Here is a 21,713-nt window from a genome sequence, read left to right as displayed (position 1 = left end):
GGTGACATGTGCTCTTTTGGGCTGGTTGAAGACCAGACGTGCTGCTGCATTCTGGATCATCTGAAGAGGTTTGAATGAGCATGCAGGGAGGCCTGCCAGAAGAGAGTTGCAGTAGTCAGTGCGTGAGATCACAAGAGCTTGAACCAGAAGCTGTGTGGCCTGTTGGGTCAGGAAGGGTCTGATCTTCCTGATGTTGTAGAGGGCATTACGACAAGACCGAGAAACTGAGGCCACATGAACCTTAAAGGTCAGCTGGTCATCAATCATGACACCCAGGTTTCTGGCTGAGTTTGTGGGCACAAGTAGGCTCGAGTCAAGTTGGACACTGATCCGAGGCTGAACAGATGGACAAGCTGGGAAGACCATGAGTTCGATCTTAGACAGATTTAGCTGAAGGTGGCGTTCCTTCATCCATGTGGAGATATCAGCCAGACACGCTGATATCCGAGCTGAGACCATTCTGTCATCAGGTGGAAAGGAAAGGAAGAGCTGAGTGTCATCAGCATAGCAGTGGTAGGAGAAACCATGGGAGCGGATCACTGCACCGAGTGAGGTGGTGTACAGAGAGAAGAGTAGGGGACCAAGCACCGACCCCTGAGGAACCCCTGTCGATAGGCCATGTGACCTAGACACCTCTCCTCGCCATGACACTCTGAAGGATCTGCCTGTGAGGTAGGACGTGAACCACCATAGGACAGAACCTGAGATGCCGAGCTCAGAGAGTGTGGAGAGGAGGATTTGATGGTTCACCATGTCAAAGGCAGCAGACAGGTCCAGCAGCAGTAGGACAGAGGATTGACCAGCAGCTCGAGCCAGTCTCAGTGACTCAGTGACTGACAGGAGTGCAGTCTCAGTGGAATGGTCACACCTGAAGCCAGACTGAAAGGAGTCAAGTAGGTTGTTGTTCCGCAAGTGTTCAGAGACCTGATTAAATACTGCGCGCTCCAGTATTTTCGACAGAAATGGTAGAAGTGAGACTGGCCTGTAGTTTTCAACCTGGGCGGGGTTGAGATTAGGCTTTTTGAGCAGTAGGGTGACATGGGCTTGCTTAAAAGTAGCAGGAAAAGTGCCAGTTTTTAGGGAGGAATTGACAATGTGTGTGACTGCAGGTTTGATAGTGGGCAGGATGGTCTGCAGGATGCGGGTGGGTATTGGATCGAGAGGACATGTTGTAGGTTTTGAGCTCAGAAGAAGTCTGGAGACCTCATCCTCGGTCAGAGGAGCAAAAGAGCAGAGTGAATCCGGCAGTAGTGGATTTGAGCTGACTGGGCCGGTCAGGCTCAGAGAACTGGTTGCTGATTGCAGCCACCTTTTCAGTGAAAAAGGAGGAAAACATGTCTGGAGTCAGTGTGGTGGAAGGCTGAGCAGCTGGAGGAGAAAGCAAGGAGTTAAACACCATAAACAGTTTTCTGGAATCAGTAGCAGCACAGATCTTGTTCTGATAGAAGGCTTTCTTAGTGGACTGCAAGAAAGAGGTAAAGGAAGCAAGTTTCTGTTTGTATGAGGACAAATCAGTGGGTTCTTGGGATTTACGCCACTTTCTTTCTGCTGCCCTGAGTCCAGTTCTTTGTTCTCTCAGAACTTCAGAGAGCCATGTCTTTGCTGCTCAACTAACACATGACATACCCGCACATCTCCAGACTGAGAGGACCACATTAAGTGATTTTCGTTTTCAAAGTAAAACGTACTTTGAAATGTTGTGTGGAAGTCTCATATCTACAGAACTGGAATTTTGCTTACCTGCCGATTTTGAGGCCAAACTCACAAACACAAGCTGTGCCTGTGTGTGTGTGTGGAGGGGTGTGACCTTTCATAACCCCCTGCCAGCAGCGTGCTACACACTGAATGGAAAGACTTTTACAGATGTGTATTTTGATATGCATCTCCTCTATCTGTATTTTAATCATCCTTACTTTAAACTGTTGTGTACAGATGCTATATTGTTATATAATCATGCAATTTGTGATTTTCTAATTATAGGTTTTGTTGATAGACTTTTGGTCATATTAAGTTAAAAAGTTTAAAATTGGCTATATATTGACATAAGTTTTAGGAGACAGGATCTGTGTGTTGCATCTTAAAGACAGCCAACCCCCACTTTTGGTGCCCCTTCCATACTCAGTGCATCAGAGCGCTGTAATCTGCCACAAACTGCTCCTTTTTAATAAAAGAGGAAACCTAAAGCATACGTAGGACGGCCTTCCATCTAATATTATGGTGAATCACTCCTTCAAGACGAGAGAAAGGTTTCTTTCTCAGTGAGTGAATTCAGAACTTTATTGTATTTATAACTTTATATTATTATTTTTTTACTTGACAGACAGATCAGAATTGTTATAAAATATATTTTTAAAATAGGAAATGTTTGCAAGTTTGATTAGAAAGCAGCAGCTCTTTCCACATTGTGTGCAGCAGCATGAGTGTATGTGTCCACACTGGATTTGCCGGCTCCGGAGGCTCGGGGGCAACGTGAAGCTGGACAGAAATGCTCACTCTCTATTCCAAGCCCTCTTGTCAAATGCAATAAATTTTAAAGATTTCACAGTGGGGAGATGAATATCTAAAGCTTTACAAGGCAAGGGTTTTGCACACAAGGCAAGGATTTTTTTTTCCCACCCATTGGACGCATGATGTCCAACACTGTGCTTCAGGATGCCTCTGATGTAGATCAATATATGCGATAATTCAAGCAGAAATTTTACATTAGCTGCCACCAAAGACATAATTTGAAAGATGATAGTCATGGGATTAATCTGGGCTGGATTTCTTCTGTTTTCTTTATGATCTGAAATAAGAGGAGTTTCAGGTGTATGTCCATTTTACTGTATCTATATTATGCAGCCATAAGACTATAGACTGCCTGTGGCTGCCAATTATTTTGAGTGAGGACTATATCCATACATACTCTGCATACACACGCACACATACACACAAAAAGCAGATACTACACTTAGTTACGGAGTGGCAGGAAAGAACATGGTGTCATGACAGCACAAAGCAGCTGATAAAACAGTGCACCACTTAAGAGAAGCATCATAGAACTTTGTCTTACATATAAAAGTAAATAAATGCTGAGTTCTCTCCTTAATTATAGTAAATGTTTGCCATAATAGTAAATATATTTTTATTTACCCATACAAGCTATACCAAGTCCTGTCAAGCATGTCAAGCCTGATTTGGTCTGATGTCCATTCCTAAAACCAAAATCAAAATAGGACTGACGATGTTAAAATACAATTCACTTTTTTTGATGAAACTGCTTTGCTTGTTCTATTTCTTAACATCATATAATAAAAGAGTTTTTTTTTCTTAACTTCCTCCAGCTATGAAAAGCATTCCTTGAAAATTTGACATCATGCTATTCACACAAAAGTTAAAAAGAGGTAGAGGAGAGGATTTTTACTTTGACAAAAGACATTTACACTATAAATTAAAGCAGAAAAGGCAGCAACTGGTGCATACAAATTCACCAGAGTGCAGGAAATCAATAGCCTGAAATTGCCAGACTTATGAATTCACAAATGTGAATAAGGAAACCATTCAGTTCATCTTCTATTTTTAGTAAGCATTATCAATGGACAAAGACCACAATGCCTCTGGACTCAGTCGGAGAGACTTTGAACCAATCAGAGCACTATGAAGTAGCGCTGAGTGACAAATGCAAGTTGGGAGAGTGCTTACACTTTTTTTTTGTTTCTGAAAAGATTTAAGGCGTAAAATAGTCAAGGCAGTAACAGAATTGCACTGCCCACTTAGACAGCTGGACCTGACTTTCATGAGTCTGGTGCATTGTACAGGAAGGAGAAGCTCAATTACAAACTAGAATTAGATCATTGTTGAGTCCAAGTGGACGTTTGTACCAAAGTTGAAGAGATTCGCTCAAGGTGCTCTTGAGATAACACTTTAATGGGAATTAGAAGGATGCAAAGTCATAGCGACCTTGACTTTGACCACCAAAGGTCTGTCCACCTGAAACCACAGGACATTTGTAACAAATTTGTTCTTGAGATATCACATTCAAGATAATGAGATTGAAGGACGTACCAACGGAGAGATGGATGGATAATCCAAAAACATAATACCTCCAGCCACGGCTATTGCTGGAGGCATAACAAACAGAGAAGCGAAATGTGTAACGTGACTTTTCAAATCTGGACTGATGTTGCTTCTTTATCAAACATTGTATCAAACCCGCCCCATATCAGATCAGCAATTGTGACTGACCCAGCTCAAGTCTGATTGGCTGGAAATCTGTTTAAATGGGACCACACATATCTGCCAGAGTGAATGAAACATGGTGTTTCGAATCAGTGATGACCATCTCCATTTAAAAGACAAAAGAAAGGCTGCTTTTCACAGAACCAAAAACCAGAAAATCCACACAAGACCAAAAATCTAACGCTATGAGGCAGCAAGCAGCCGTATTCAAAAGCAGCGGTGTGGATACCAAATGGTTTTCTCCTCTGAATGACACCATATTTCACTTTACATTGTCTACAGTGTATTATAGTCCTCACTGTACATCTTTTTACATATCAGATTCACACACATTGTACCTCCACTTTTTTAAATACCTTTCAGTTTCATTGTGTGTTATAATAGAGCTTTCTCGTGGCTGACATTTTTATTTGTCAAATACGTGGAACTAATAATGGCTGCATTCAGGTGTAGATGTTCCTCTCACAGCACCCTGGTTTTGCACATACTGGCTCATTGGCACACCTTAATGGACCAGAGCATTTTATTAATGTTAATAATTACACCTTCGCTTTTGGTGCAATGACAAGGCACAATGTCGACTGAGAAAAAGACAGGCCTTTTAAATTCACTCTCGGTGATCTCTTTCATTTTTGTAAATTGGGAAACATGAAGATTATTGGTCATTAACAAAGAATGCTGTCTAAAAATGAGTCTGGCAGGCTAGGGAGGGTTCTTTCAAAGGCAACACAGAATAAGACAATTTGATCTGTTGAGAAAGAGGAACGTAGAGAGTGAAATACTGAGTTGACACACACAGTATCCACAGTCACATAAAAATTTCCTTTTGACTGTGTGTGTGTCTGAACATCAACAGAACATACTGCACTTCCTCCAAGCCAACGAGAGCTTCCAGATTACTAGAATCTGACTTGATCCAACACATTTCTTATGCGTTTGTTCTAAGTTTGTGCTGCAGACCGAATCTAATCATGGAACAGCAAAGTAAAAATAGCAAAACAGCAACCATATAAACTAAAATCACCTCCTCAATATCAGTCCAGTAGGGGAACTGCGGTCATCCCTTTGCAGACAGAGACAGAATAATAAAAAGTGGACAGGGGATGACACTAACGAAGAAAGCAGAAAACACATATCCCACAGAGACGACGCTAACTGACAGAGAAAACACAGCAGACCAAAGGAAATCACAAACAAGCATGCACAAACAGAAAATATATATTGAAAGGACTGCCGAAAGTAATAACAAGTAACACACAGGGAGAGAGGCATTGAGCGCCACAGAGAAAAGGATAAACAGAGAATGTTAGGAAGAGAGAAACATGTGGAATGAGATGTGAAATAGATGATGAGCAAAGGAAAGAAAGTTTGTGGGAGTTTTGGCCACTCTGTGTGACTCAGACGGTAATGTGGTAGTCCCGATGATTCACCCTGCGGCTTTTGCTTCGATCCCACAGAAAGGTCAAAGCTTCTTTTAAACTACCTGTTACCGCTTTCCCCTTTATCTTTCCCTGTCTATGCCTCACATTTACTTGCTTTCTGTGTCAAAGTGTGTGTGTGTGTGCATCGTGTGTGTACAGCGGAAATGTCCATTTCTCCTGCTCCAACCAGGACTAGCGTCACCCTGAAGCATAGAGCCCATGTTGTGACAGAAGACTCTGGACAACAAGGACAGACTGAATGCCACCAAGCTGGCTGTTTATGGGTGTGAAAATGTGTGTGTGTGTGTGTGTGTGTGTGTGTGTGTGTGTGTGTGTATGCGCGGGTGCGCAAGCATGCAAGCCATTGTTAAAAATACCGATTCTAAAGCACTTGTCCACTGCACTGGGACTATTTCTAAAGCCACAGTGTGGGAACAATAGATTACACATTCCTCTATTGACCCCCATAGCCAGTGGCAGTAAGGGTGATAGCTGCCAAAGCTGTGAGAGAGCTTGTGTCCGTTTTGAGATTCATGATCTTATACTCCATTGACTTTTTCCTGTCATTACTAAAAATGCCACAAAAGGTTAGTGCCAGTTTCAGAAGCCAAAATCAGCTGAATTTTAGCAACTGGATTTGCTTGGCAGTTGTTTTGTCTGGGACGGGAGACCCACAGTGGCTACTTTTACATCCACGCTAATATCCCACTACGATTCCCAAATATGACAGCATTGGATTAGATGCAGGTCGTGTAAAGAGCATAGTCTGTTTAGATTTAAAGAATTATGCCTTTTTTCAAATGTAGCATTTTTCAATTAAGACGTGGGATATATCGGAATTCGGATATGCCAAATATGCTGGAATTGTCCAGGTTTTAATAGCATTTTTGGACATATATATATACTGCATTCAGAATGCGTCTCAACTACAACAACAACAACAACAAAACTGGCCTTCTCAAGAAGGAAGAATGAAAGAGAGAGGCTGTGGTTGCATGGTCGAGCAAGTCAGCCACCGGTGGAGAACTTTGAAAAAACATAATTTGAGGCAAAGAAGCAAAATGACAAATAGTTCCACAAGCCATTCCACTTTTCATATTTGACTTCATAAACAGCATGTTAATGCATGTTAAAGGGAGTATGCAGTAACCATGTAAAGAGCTTGGTAGGAAAGTAGGAATATTGTCATTTCAGAATAAGGGCAACCCAGAGTATTCTGTGCATGTAAACATAGTCGGTGTCACACTTTTAAAACCTCTGCTTTAGGGTAATAAGTCAGTTTCACTTTTGCATTGTCTTTTGCAACATTGTTGAGTCAACTGTTTCACTGACACACAGCGACTAAAAACAGAAAAAAATAAAATAAAATCCTGCAAAGGCATCATGAATATCATCATCGCTGCTACAACATTAACATTAACATAATCAACATCAATATAATTACCATTACCCCCCCACACTTTTCCACTTACCTGGTGGTGTCCTGAAGAGAGGCATGAATCCACAGAGAGGATTTGAACCAAGCTGAGCTAATCTTTTTATAAAAATACATTTTTTAAGTGTGATTTTCTCAAGATTATCATTGGTTGGGTTTCTGAACCAAGTCCATCCCATCAGTAGAGGCTACTTAAAGTTAAACCCCGCCCGCTCACTGTCCTACTGCCTCAGTGGTTAGAGTGCCAGGTCATTGGTCAGCTGGTTGATACAGGTGGCCCCCGTGTGATGGAGGCCAGACAGGGAAAGAAGGCTGATGGGTTGATGAGGTGCTGCTGAGTAGAAAGCATTTGTGTCAGTCTGAGTGTAGATTGATGGAAAGATTGCTGTGCTTTGCCAAAATTAATAATAATAAAAGCTTTAATTTTTATGGCGCCTTCCAAAGGACCCAAGGACGCTTTATGTATAATATATGTGTAATTGGAAAGGAGAGGATTGACACGTCACCTGTATTTGCTCATTAGGTACACAGACTTAAGACTTAAGACTTTTTGGCTGAAGGTCTTGCATGTCGATTCATATGGGAAATAAGCTGACTGGTATCAACAATTCTCTACTAACTGATTTATTTAAATAGTCCTATGGTTAATAAGTAAATACCTGCTAAATTAATAACACAGGCTTGATTCAGAGTAATGAAATAAAATGAGGGACTTGTAAATAATGAAAAAAGGACAGAGGAAAGATTTCTATGTGTGAGTTGTGGAAGAAAAAAGTAAAATTATGAATTGGGATGCAGATACGGAAGACAAAATGGAAAAAAAAACAGGAAGATAAATGAGATATGTGGATACAGGATGTCGGCTACAGAAATACATAGGTGACTTTTCCTCTATGTGCCTTCTATTCATAGAAGAATATTGACTATGCACCTTTTCTTTAATCCTGAAACTCTCCACTCATTTTCTCTGCAGTTTTTTCAGCTCCAATCCATCATTCACTCTTTCCCCTCTTCATTCTTCCCTGCTGTTCCTCTTGCTCTCACACACTGAACTTTGAAGCATGAGCGTGTGCTTTGGTGTGTTTGCGTGTGTGTGTGTGCACGCATGTGTTTCTGTGCTTTTGGACATATTTGAGTATATGTACATACTTGAGAGTGCATCTGTACTACTGTATGCATCAGAGTGCGCGAGTGAGAGCAGGCAGTTGTGTGTGTGTGTCTGTGTGTGCATGTGTGTCTTACACACCTGCTTGCATCCATGTGATTGTGTGAAAGCAAAGTTAAAGCCGAACGCACGACAGATGACCTAAAGGTAGACACTGCTGTGTTTGGTTGAGCCTCACAACTAAGAGGAGAGAGACCCCAGCTGAATCACTTCACTTCACAAAAAAAACCAAAAAAAAATACACATCATTGTTTCCTAACACATTGCTGTGTGTGTTTTAGAGAGGACGGCAGGAAGGAAGGAAAAGATGAAGAACTACATGAAAGAATGAGGAATGAGGGACGGACAAGAGCAAAAAAACGATTGTAAATAGAAAGTCCAATGTGTGGTTATATCAGTTAAAAAAAGCTTTAAAAAGACATAAATTTTGTGATTGAGAGAAACAGGGAGAGCTGAAGCTCTTCTTTGTACTCTGTGCAGGTAACAACATGTTCTGCCCTCTAGTCCAATAACAGGTCTGTTGGATGCATCCAAATTGAAAAGCATATGAGTGCATCTACCGTATTATGTGCATCTCTCTCTTTTCCCTCCTGAAATTCCATTTCTCCTTTTCACTGTCTTCATTTTTTTCTTCTTTTTGCCTCTTCCTCCATCAATCTTACTCCCTTTCATCTTATTTTTTGCTTCTCCTTTCCTCTTTTCCCCCTTTTTTGAGTAGAAATTACAGCTCCCTCAATTCTACAATCTACTCAGTCATAATCAATTAACATTCTTTTCTATTTCCGCCTTTTCCCATATTCACTGTTCATTTTTTCCCTGGAAAGGTAGAGTGCCCTTAAGATTTGTACAATCTGACCTGCATGTCCAATAGACAGGATCAGGGTCAGCATTAATATACTGTATATTTGGTTTACTAAAATAAAGTAACATTTTCTATTCATACATTTTCTCCTTCACATTTGTGCTTGAACAGCACTTGTTTTTCCATTCCCTTGTCCTATCTCTGCAGGCAAACATGGACATATCATCTGTGACGTCTCCCGTTGGCTTTTGACAGAGCTTTTTGGAGCCAGGAGTTTTTGTTTACCACTAGCTGCCATCTTGTCAATTGTTTAGAGCCAGAAAAAGCCACATTTTGGCAACACGGTGGAGTCTGGATGGAACAGATTTTTGTCAAACAGGCAGCAATCACAATGACTAAGTGTTCAGACCTGAAAGATACCTGTCAATCAAGCAAAGCGGACAAGCTCCAGCTGCCACACAGGGCACGAGGGATCTGTGAATGGTTTGACAAAAATTAAAACAATATGATTTAAATGCCACAGCATTCACAGTCAACAGAGCTAAACCCAAAAGACCTATTGGAGATTTTTGAGATGCTACAGAGTTTCAAAGACTTGTTGAATCTATAGCTATTATCGTATAAGAGTTGTAATTTGCTTTGGCTTGTAATTTGTGGTGTTTTGCTTTTCCTTTTATTTGTCTTAACGATTTCAGCTTTCACCTTACTGTCAGAAATTCCCCAATCTCATCATTTTTCCAGTGAGACTTTTTATACACCTCTTTGTGTAAAAGACCCTTCTTCTGTACCCTCAGATGTTTACTATGTCTTTGTGTTATGCAAGCCACACAATAGAAACATCATCAACACGCCCATTGGCTGGTACTCTTTGGACGATTACCTGCTCTCTTTACACATGGGCTCAGTCGCACATTATACTGACTTTGCTATAGGGACTTGGCAGAGCAAAGTTCATTTAATGTCTGATCCAAGTGATTTTGACATTTGGGTTCTCATCTACAGCTTCTCTGGGTAATGATAATTTCTGGTTTGCAGTGCGTGTATGAAAGGGGCTTAGGTGAAGAGTACAGAAGCTGTTCTGGTGGCTTGCAGCGCAATGCATTACTAAGAATCTGCACTGTTTCTCTTTAAATTCATCATCCATCTGTGCATTAGAAGACTTGAAGTAAATTTACTTGTTTCTGTAATTCCAAAGAGAATTGGATGGTCTTTCCAGCTGGCCTTCTGTTCAAACTGCATCTTCAGGGACATTCAGCCGTGGTGGTCCCTGCTTGTTCCCTCTCTGCTCATGACCCCTCTTTCCTCACTCTCCAATCCATCTTTGCCTCCACTTTCATTTATCTCTCTCCCTCTCTTTCCCTCTTTTTCTGTGGTAGCCTGGGCTAATTGTTACATCCCTCTAGCACTGAAGTCGCCCTGTGTAGGAAGCGTGGCTGATCGCCGCTGGGTCTAACACAGCATGGGGGATGGGGAATTGAACAAGCATTGGCCGTCAGAGCTGGTTAGCCTCACAGAGCTCCTGTCACAACTACACTCACAATACAACCTGTTTACTACCCAGGCCCCCTGCAATTACCAGCTCCCCAACAGGGGCCAAGCTGGTGCCTGGGGAGAACCGACACAGCAGAAAGGGAGGAAGAAGGAGGGAGATGGAGGGGGAGCCCCATTAAGAGGCTGAGGCAGGGTGGTGTGTAAGTGACAAATCCTAGAGGGACAAACATGGGCCGAGCATGTATTTGTGTGTATGTGTGTATGCTTGTGACTGTACAGTTTGGTGTAAGAGCTTTGATGCTAGAGAAAGAATGGCAGAAGATGGTGTTGTACTGATCACAAAGTAGAGCAGACAAAGAAGAGTATTTAGAAAATGAAAGGTAGGTAATGGATGTGTAGTGTTATAGGGCCCTTGGAAGATCTGCCGTTTTCTATTTGTCTATAAACCAACCATTAAAATGATTGAATCAATGAAGAAAGAGACTATCGACGCAATAAAGTGATGTAACGGATGTATAAGGATTTTAGGGCACTGGGGTATTGACCTGCTGAGTATACAGTTGCGTGTGCGTCAACCTGTCACCATGACCTGGCCCCTGACTCACAGGGACAGTGGGGCAGTGAAACAAGCAGCAGCACGGGGCCCCTACAACACAACACTGCTTCTTGACTGTCTGTCTGTGTGACAAACACTAACAAAGGGCCCTTTATAGAGCCGCAGACTACAGGGACAGCTCAAAGGATGTGTAACAAGGTGTGAAAAGGAAGGGTTATCTTTTAATTATCAGACAATTAGTAATTTAGATGCAAATTGTGGCAGGCACTGTGAAATCTGAGGATGTGACCGAGCTAAACAGCAAGAAATGTTAAGGATGTCTCAGTTTGAACAGCTAAAAACCTGATTTTGTGGTTGTAATTTGGATTCGCTTACAAACAGTGGGTTAGGGAGCCCGTGCCACCTGGACTAACTGTTAGAAAAACTCTTGATATGTCCCACAGACTTCACTTTTTTCCAGGAGTGTCTGACAAAACTTATTTTTACTTATTAGTACCTACCCCTGCATTAACCCTACAATAAACCAATGATTATTGTAGGTTTGGAACAGGCACACATTTGAAATGTGTTGCATCATTACCTTTTCCAAATACTGCACTTCTATTTGATCTGTCCTCTTCCCCCCTAATCCTCCCACCATGCTTTTCATCCTTTCCACCATAAGTCATCAGATACTCCTGGAAGCCATTCCCACCCGAAATCTCATCATCCATCCAATCTGTCTTTCATCTTTCCTCCACCAATCTTTCCATCTCTCCCCATCTCCATCTCCTCTAACAGTGGGAATAGCTGTAGTGATAGTAAGCTGTGGTCCAGAAGTGGAAGGAGGTTGTATTTTTTTCCTCTTTCTCCCTGCCCACTTACACTGCACATCTACGCGGATGGACTTGATGGCAGCCACCCCCACCCCGTTGTCGGCCTTGCAGTAGTAGCGACCCCCCTGCACCCTCTGGATGCCCTCGATGCGCAGTGTCTCGTTGTAGATGGATGTTTCCTGGAACTTGTCTGATGCACTGCCCGCCGTCTTCGTCCACCGTACCTGAAGAGAGCAGAGGGAAAAGGTGAAAAAACGGTGAATTGACGAAGAAGCTGCCGGTAAAAGCAAGGTGTAGCAAGGACATAATCAGTCAAAGTGTGATAGAACAAAGTTAAGATGGAAGCAGTGAAAAAGACTACCGAGGTAGGCTTTGACATTTTATTTCCAAAAATACTTAAAAGAAAGAGTGTAAATAAAAATGTTGAAAAGCACTCACTCAAACTTCTCTCCACCCAAACAAATATTAACGTTTATGCACACAATTTGTAGTCACACCAATAAAAGTATATTTCAAAATAACATTCTGTTCTCATTTCCTATTAAAGAAAAATAAGTGTCGCATAATAATCTAATAGATGATTTAACCTTGATTGTAAATGAAACGCAGTGTGTCACTGCCTCATTTGGAAAGGTTTGAATTATACTGTCTTAACATACAAAAATTGATTGTCTGTTTCAAACATTGTAAACATTAATGCCCTCGTACTTCGGTGCGTCCTTTATGTTGGCATAGATGCAGCCAATAGATGGCACCAGACAGCGGAGTCAAAAGTTCTAAACAACAAACAAGTCAAAGTTGAAAGAGGTCGTAATAATGTACCTTTTAATGGAGGCAGCGTTGTAGATGACAGTGGTCTGTGAGGCCATTAAATACATCACAACACGTGGACAGAAAATACTTTTCACTATATTATCTATTCATTCTATTCCACCTTTTTAAAAAATGTCTGTCGTCTCCTGTGGTTGTATTTTGCTTGATCTACACTACATTGCTCTCACAGTATGTGGTGGTACTGCTCCGTTTAATCTGTAAGCTTTCAAGAAGCAAATAAGGCTGAAATGAATGCACAGTACAGACAGAAGGCTCCATTCCTGCCTGCATACATATCTAATATTAAGTTTACATGAGTTCTAAATCAATTTCTCTTTTGCACTTGTAATCACATAGTGATGTCACAGTGTACTGAGACATCTTGTAGTACATTTCAACATCACTGCAGCAGCAAGTTGAGTTGAGTTGATAAAACCTGTCTTTTCGACAGCATCAGTAATTTTTGCAAATAGCTGAAAACAACATATAGTATGTTAACATTCAGCAAGTGGCTACAGGAATCATGACTCTCATCCATTGGACATTTTGTTTGACTGTGATATGCAGCTACAAAGTACACAAAAAAAAATCTTAGTACTGGAGTCTGGCTTTGAAGAGAGTAGAGATGATTAGTGTCACCTTTCAAATAGTGAGGTTTTGGCAAAAATGCATGTTTCCAAATAATCACTAAACCAATATGTTGGCTGTTTTCAAAGGAGGCATGTGAAAAAAAACAAAGTTTTCTTCACAAGTCAAGATAATATGGCATGACTAGATGATTTTGGTGAAGTATTCCTTTAACCATGACCACCATTTTTCAATGGTCTTCAAATCTGAACAAAGTTAAAATTTCAGACCAAAATGATTCCTTTACGTTAACCAAGTAGTTATTCTAAACCAAGCTATCATATTTTCCTAACCCTGACCACATTGTTTTTAAGCCTGAACTTACCAAACCATAGCATTGTCACATTTTTAAAAAAAAGTTTTATTTTTCAGCTATGACAGACAAATGACATGGTCCTGAGAGCATGATGTCACTCTGAAGGGCAGTTGAAAGGTATGTCTACATGGGGAGAATTCATTGACCTGAAGTAATAGAACAGAGTGAGGCAGACAGAAAAAGTCATTTCACTCAGCAGGTCATTAAATCTGAATAACTAGAATAAGTCTGGTCAAATTTATAAATGCAGTTATGACTTTTTTCCCCAGTGATAAAATCTCTGTCTGCTCCATAGAGTGGAAGTTAATGACACTAAGCGCCGTACTCATTGCATCCATGATGCTAAACTCAGACCATTAAGAGTTTTGACAAACTCTATATGGCTTTTTCACGCCTCAATTATCCCATCAAGCCGTGGGAATGCTGCGTGGCCGACAGCTACATGATACTTTCACTCTATTAATCAAATGCGCAAACACACACACACATGCGTTGGAGATACATGAAAGCCTGTAAACTCATCAGCACTGGAACGTTATTCTCGCTCTGTGTGTGTGTGTGTGTGTATACAGTCCATTAATCCCTATTAACCCTTCTGTCTGTTATCAAGCTCGACGAGACTATCAACCACGTCCTGTTGAGGAGGTCAGAGAGGATAATGGGCACAAGCCACTGATATGGCGTGTGTGTGTGTGTATGTATGCGCACATGCAAATTTTTGTGGGCATAAGTGTGAGTTTCCTGCTTTCATGCACAGTCGTCGGCTTGTGTTCCTGGGTATGTACACAGAATTGGTGGACATATTCACTCCTGCATGCGTCTGAGTGCATGTGAGTGTGAGAGTGTTGGTTAGAAAGCAGGTTATATGGATTAGCAGATTATCAGGGTCTGTGTAAATGCTCCCTGCCTGTTTATTCAGCTCTGTTTGTGGGAAGGATTTGGAGAAGGCAGACTGCCATTGATCAAACCAGCCAAGGTGAGCAATGAACCGAACCCCGTCTCTCCATGGTTTAGTGACTCCAGTTTGCATGCGCGCGTGTGTGTGCGTGTGTTGGTTGGTTGGTGTGTGTGTGTGTGTGTGTGTGTGTGTGTGTGTGTGTGTGTGTGTGTGTGTGTGTGTGTGTGTGATTGTGAGTGAAAGTGAGCATGAAGTGTGCATCTGTGTTTTCTTGCTTTTATCCTTTCTATTCAAGGATTAAAAGATGAGCAGAAATCTTACAAATTACAGACATTTTGTTTGTGCTCGCTTTAGAGTCGTTCTTAGGATGAGAGTTCAGGAAACATTAAGATTAGTTTCAAGTTCAGATGATTTTTAATAGTAAGATTATGTGATAAAGGCTTTGTAGACAGAGTGGCTGCGCTTGGGCCCCTAGGATGGGATGGCCCATGGAGAAAGCATGCTGGGCAGAAAACAGACCCTTGCAAGTGATTCAGATTGCCACCTTGGTTATACAGAAGTGTTCGGGGTCAGCACAAAATTGAGCATTTATTGACATAAACTATGAACTATCACACTCCCAAGAATGAGATGAATGCAAGGTCACGGTGACCTTTGACCATCAAAATCTTATCAGTTTCTCCTTGAGTCCATTGGGAGGTTTGTGCAAAATTAAAAGAAAAAGGCATTCTTGAGATATCACATTCACTACAATGCCTCTGTCCACAGCTATTACAGACGTGGAGCCATAAACATTATTAATTAAATGAATAATGTTTTGATTTTCTTTAGACTTTTTTTGTTATATACAGATATGCAATGATTATTTCTGGGTGATATGGAGGTTGATGTTGTTCAGTTTCAAGTCACTATTCGATCATGTGACAAGATGATACAATTTAGATTTGCTAGTGTGGGCAGAAAATCTGTCAAGACCGGCAAGGTAAGCACATATGCAAGCTAAGCGTGCATTTTTTTTAAACATTAAAGTGTCAGAAAGACATATTGTTGATGAAATCTATATAGGCATAAAGCTATGTGTGTGCTTTATAACTAGTAACTTGCGTGCACTTGGACCTGTCATGATAGCATGCCCTGGCTCCCATTGCAACTACCTTACGCCACTGAGCTTTGGTACGGGGGAATAATATATTCCAGTTAAAAGCAGTGTCCTCATTTTTATGTGTATATAATGAAACTTTGTGTGTGTAAAAAAAGGGGATGAGCTTAAATTTAGGATGATGTATTGCACTCAAAAGATTACAGAAAGTCAATGGAAGTGGAAGTTGCCTGAGGGCTTATAATAATACTGCTGAGTGTTGTAATATATGTGGATTGGGGGATAAAGGTTGTGCGTAAGGTCTGTAAAGGGACCAGAGCAACAAAGTGTGAGGAAAGAAAAACAGCATGAGATGGTGAGGAATATAGTAGGTAGGGAAAGGGTTTCGGAGGAAAAAAAGACTGCATGTGTAAGTGAGATATAGTTTTGTTTTTTTTTTCTGCAAGTTAGAGCAAGAATAAGAGGGAATGATATATCCAGTATCGCTGGCAGCTGTGTGATGGGGAGAGAAATAGTGCATCACGCTCAGGGCTGCTACTCCAGGAAGGCAGATGAAGCAAAATAGAGAGAGGTGATATTGCGAATAAAGGGGACATTGTGTGCTATGCAGATGACAGGCAGGCAGCAGAGGAGCCTATATCCGCCTGTGACACCGGCAGCTTAAAACCATCACCTGCGCTCTCTTTCTCTGACCTCGTTCCCTCTCCCTCCACACCTCTTTCTTCTCTCTTCCTTCAATAGACGTGTGACGCTGCTCTATTTTTTCCACTGAGGTCCCGACGGATTGGTCTGGATATCTCTGCCGGTCCTTTTTCTCTCCCTCATCTTATCCCTGTCTGGGCGCTTTTTCTCTGCCTTCCCCGCCTTTATTCCTTTACAAAGTACAGGAAAAGCCAAACACTGACTTGCCATCAGATTTTGTGTCTAAATGCACATCCATTTACACACATAAAACACACACACATATTCCCCCAGACTTTTTCCCCCACACACATGCTGGGAAATGAAGATGCTTTTGTTGAGTCAGAGCCTTTTGTAATAATAGCTCTTACATTTGGTTAGAAGTGTAATGTGAAGGGAAGGTTCGGGATCCCCTGGGATCCAGCTCGACATGAAATGCAGCAGGTTTTTGTTCGCTGTTTCTGTATTCAGCTGGGGGAGCTGTATGCTGTCTAGGACACAGATGTTTCAACAGGAGAACAGAAACAGTGCAGAGTACAGGCTTGTCAGAGTATTGCGAGGAGGAAGTTGGGGACCACTTTGTGCTTGTGGTTTTATGGGAGGGTGGGTGGATGCTGCTTTTAGGCCCAACTCAAACTGTGTTCTTGACAGGTGCACTAAAAATACTGACCAGAGCCAACCTTCCATTAGTTGTGTGAACATCATTTGCAAAAATCCCCCTTCCAACCACCACCAGTTCTACATTGAGAAATTCATTAATGCTAATAACCTGTCCTTGAATCTATCACTTTGTTCTTGTTTACACCGATACAAACGAAGGCAAGTGAAGATGTTTGAGTCTGTGTGCTGTTTGACACAAATAGAGTTAAGTACCCCCTATCGCCTAGTATTGCATTTGTTTTGAAATTCATTTCAAGATTTCACCAGGTGTTATTCAGTTGCCTTGTCTTTGAAGTTTGCAACGTTCAAACTCAGAAAGTGAAGTCAATATTGTTGGGTGAAACGCGGCTCTCTCCATTTAAGGCTTAAAGCAGCAGTCCTCTCCAGCAGCGTGCACACAGCAGCAAAGATGCTTTTGATGAGTCGTGGAATGTTTTGTGGACACCTGCTGTTTGTAAGAATCTGATAAACAGACTTTATTGCCATTGTCAACCATGTTGCAACCTGACAAGCAAGTCAACACATTCTTTGCGGTAGCTCACAGCATCTCCAGCCACAGTAAATCTGCTGTACTCCATCACACAGATGGATATTTTAACAATAGACCCTGGTGCCAGTTTATTAGGCACACACACCTTGCTAAATCCACTGCAATCCAATACACAACAGGTCTGCAATAAAACCTAACTTTATAAAGCTTATAATGTTCAGTTTTTTGGTTGAGACAGCGGACAAAATATTAGATACCGCTTTCAATACCCAGCAACAAAAATGATGGAGCTGAAACAATAGCTCTCTGACAACAAATGCAACATTATGAGCTTCTTAAAGTTGGGATTTATTGCAGAACTCTCTTGGATTTAGCTGTTTGTGTATCTAGTAAACTGGCAACAGATTCCAGCTTCGAATCAGTAAGTCGTTGTCGACTTGCAGGGATAGAGGGAAGGACAGCTAGTTATGTATGAGAAATATGGATGGGAAATGATAGAGAAGAGAAACAGTAAAAGGTATGTGCTTCTTTAGGTGTTGAGGGAGAAGAAGGCTAATGTGTGTCAACGACACCGACAGGTGGCCTGCAGCTGTCTATCTAAACACCTCTCTCCCTCCACTCACTCTCTTTTCAATATGTGTGTGTGTTAGGTCAGATGTGTTTGGTAGATGTTTCTTTAACGTCTCTCATATATCTCACCTCCCCTTCACACGCACGCACGCACGCACGCACGCACGCACACACACACGCACACATACACACACACACACACACACACACACACACACACACACACACACACACACACACACACACACACACACACGTTCCCCCCCTCTCCTGATCTGTCTCTGAGCCTCTCACTTCTCTCCTCAGAGTGACACATCCCAACAGGATCTAGCAGACATGGTCCAATGACTGTCAGACCCTTTTGCCCCACTGTCTTAACTGGAAACTGTCAACACTATGCAACAACAGATGAGAGACCTTAATGCTAAATTAATATTTAGCCCAAAAAAGGGAGGTTGTAATGGTTGTTCACATCTTGCTCTTTATGTTAATTTGCCATCAATATTCAAAACATCTCTCACAAATAATAAAAAATAATGCAGACAGCCCTATTTGATCCAGAATTATAAGGAAGCAGCTAATGGACTGGAAGAGTCACCCATCCAGTGCTTCACACTCCCATTTTTTACGTTTACATTTCTACCTCAGCAATCAAGGGACTAAAATCAGCCTGGCTACATTACATGTTACATTGGTAACACTTGATGGTAAGGGTACATGGATTACCATAAATTCAAAAAACATGAACTCAATAATGTACGTTTTAAAGCTAGAACAATATGTAAATTAATGCAACAACTGTCTACTAAGCATTGGAATCATTTTGATTTTTGGAGGTATGATGTTCCCCTCTTCTTAAAAGGCAAGTCAGCACTTAAAGGGACAAACAGGCTCGAAAACTGACCAGTCACAGCAGTGCACATGTAATCTGGCGAATTCCAAATGTTCTAATTATGATTAACTGAGCATTACCTTACGAGGCTTGAAATACTACATGCATATGCGCATTTGAGCTGCACAGAATTTTAAGCTCTACATGTACCAGTGCATGACTCCAGGCATGGTCAGACGTGTGAAATTAACGTTGGCTAGTATTTCCCCCCTCGTTCACTTCAGTTCAGTGCAAGCAAATGGGTGAATAAAACATTTGTTTCCAGTAACAAAGCCAATTTGGATCTGAGCATTACATGGAGTTCAACTTTGCTGAACTTTGACTGGCCAAGTCACAGCCCCAGCCAGCAGTAAAGAAGCATGTGTGGTCGTCCCCGCTCGACTGTCATTGGCTGCAGTTCTCAGAGTAAGCCAAGATGGAGGAGACACTGATTGTTACCTTGTCAAACCAGCCATGAAAAAATAATGCCCTACATGAGAGATGCTGCTTGCTGGCAGTGAGTTAGAAGACAGGCATGGAACGTGAGAAAATGGAAAATTAATAAATAAATAAATAAATAAATACATATCTCAATATTTATTAGCAAGCTAGATAACATAGCACGAAAATCCCCTGGATAGACGATGGTCACTTGCCGGTATTTGCTCACAAGTGACCGTAGCCTCAAGCCACTGACACTTTTAACATGCTCTCAAGCTACACGTACATTTTCTCACGCAGTGAAAAATAATGTTGCGGTGCAAAAAGGACACTGAGCACACAGACAGACGAGACAGATCAGCACAGTGCAACTGCAGCGGCATTAAAAAAAAACTGTGTCAAGCCAGCCAAGGTGAAGTTAGTTTTAAGTTGGATATGTGTTCCGTATGCAATGATGTCTTCTTGCTCAGTTTCATCAAATGTATATATGTATGTAAATTCCTGATAGTTTATGGGGTACTACTTGAATGAATATATACTTTTCTGTGCATGAAGTCATACATGATTCACGATAATTTATGTACCCGTACCCTTAAAATGTTACCACTACATCTCCTTGTTTTGTGGACCAAGACTGCAGTGTTTGTATTCAATTTCCATCAACCACAGAGAAAATACTGCTGTGAAAAGTTAAATCCTTCCTTGTCTGACATCACTGTAAGCAATGCTTAGCTTGCAAGCCTGCCCCGCTCTAAACCACTGCTGCTTCCTGGGGTGTTACAGAGCTTGAATCCTTTATATTCCCTCTCAGTAACTCACCGAGAGCTTGCTAGGCCTGCCTTCTACAATTTTTCTAACTCTTTTCTTGATGTAACGCCAGCGGAGTTGACGATACAGTGCTTTATCCATCCAACTGGCTCACTTACCGTGAATAGGCTTAAGATGGTAATCCTGTTATCGGGGAATACTACTTGGCACGGACGCAGACCCACACACACACACAGACGCTATGACATACACAAACACATGCGTAAGCACACAGGATGCAACATCTGAGGGAAAGTGTGGGAGCGGAAAAGAGAGAACAGGCAGAAATGACAAAATGACAAAAAGAGGAGCAGTGCAGGTTGATAATGGCAGCTTGAACAGATACTGAGGTGTAATGGCTCCCGCTTTGCTTTAGAAACAATGGTTAAACTGAATGACTTAAAGTGACAAGGTGTAGATGACATACAGTATAAGACTAAATAAAGTTGCTCATGGAAATATCCATTGTAATTATCTGTCACTGAGAGAAGAGACTGGGGTATAGAGTGAAGCAACTGGGAAGAGAGGAAGGATAAATGGATGGTTAAAAGAGTAAGAGAATAAAGTGAGCAATAAATATAATTTCAAGCATCGCTGCCTGAATGGACGTTGCTTTGCTGATTCATGGCATTATGTGGGAAGCTCAGGGGAAAAGAGCAAAGAAGGAGAAATGTGTGGGAACAGGTGAGTCAAAGAAATAAAGGCACAGAGTTTTCTTTCTTACTTTTCTTTCATCTCAAAATGAATTTAAAAATGTGGGAGAATAAAAGAGGTAGGTGAGGAGAAACTATCAGTGAAAGGGTGTAATGGAGAGGAGGAGAGAGCTGTTACTGTGAGAAAAAGAAGAGAGGAGAAGGCAAAGCAGGGGAGGGAGAAGGGGAGCACAAAAAAGGGTTAAGTGACATGAACAAATTTGGGAGCAAATAAAAGTATAACCAATAAGTGAGAAAAGCAAAACTAAACAAAGATTATAGCAGAAAACAGGAGGGAGCACAGAGCAGACATTTTAAAGAGCCAAATAAGAGGAAAAATGAGGTGAAAAGATGAGATGAATGTATTCATATGTCAGTTAAATGGTATTTTCATGATGTAATCTCCATTTATTAACTATGGCCTGTTTAAATGTCTAATCAATAGCCTAGGTAATTGACAGGACTACTTTAGGCAAGTAGCGTAACTGGATTATTGTCAATATGAACATAATTGATTTCACATTAGTAAGCTCTTACATACGTCATTCAATTCAACTCTATGTGAATAAAACTGAGCAGCAGTTGCCACCAGGCTGTTTTTTTTGTTATGTTTTTTTTTGTACACACATCAGAGTTAAACACCTTCCACCCCTCGGTGCAGAGATCACACAGTAAAAAGTTCAATCAAAATGACTCATTGATATTGAATACACCATCCCTCACCCTAACCTTGTCATACAATACGAATGTCTTTCTGCTCTTACTGCCTGTGTAATATGAGAGCAAGGCTGCGATGAAATTACACGAAGCTGAAGAATCATCAGAATTTACGATAATGTCCTAAT

The 21,713-nt window shown here is 41.3% G+C and overlaps 1 protein-coding gene across 4 annotated transcripts in view; it reads right to left on the bottom strand.

The window, feature by feature from the left end:
• The window catches only part of mdga1 (MAM domain containing glycosylphosphatidylinositol anchor 1), a 237,928-nt gene that overhangs the window by 115,610 nt on the left and 100,605 nt on the right, over positions 1 to 21,713 (bottom strand). For all 4 annotated transcript variants that reach the window (XM_088079421.1, XM_088079422.1, XM_042486927.2 and 1 more), the window contains exon 4: positions 11,953 to 12,127. In XM_088079421.1, the coding sequence (XP_087935547.1) occupies positions 11,953 to 12,127 (175 nt within the window). The remainder of the gene's footprint in view (positions 1 to 11,952; positions 12,128 to 21,713) is intronic.

Source organism: Plectropomus leopardus, chromosome 1 (assembly GCF_026936395.1).
Source record: "Plectropomus leopardus strain MGB_pleo_1.0 chromosome 1, ASM2693639v1, whole genome shotgun sequence".
Classification (NCBI taxonomy): Eukaryota; Metazoa; Chordata; class Actinopteri; order Perciformes; family Serranidae; genus Plectropomus; species Plectropomus leopardus.
Note: the sequence above shows the minus strand (reverse complement) of the source record. Positions and strands in the feature narration are given on the sequence as shown.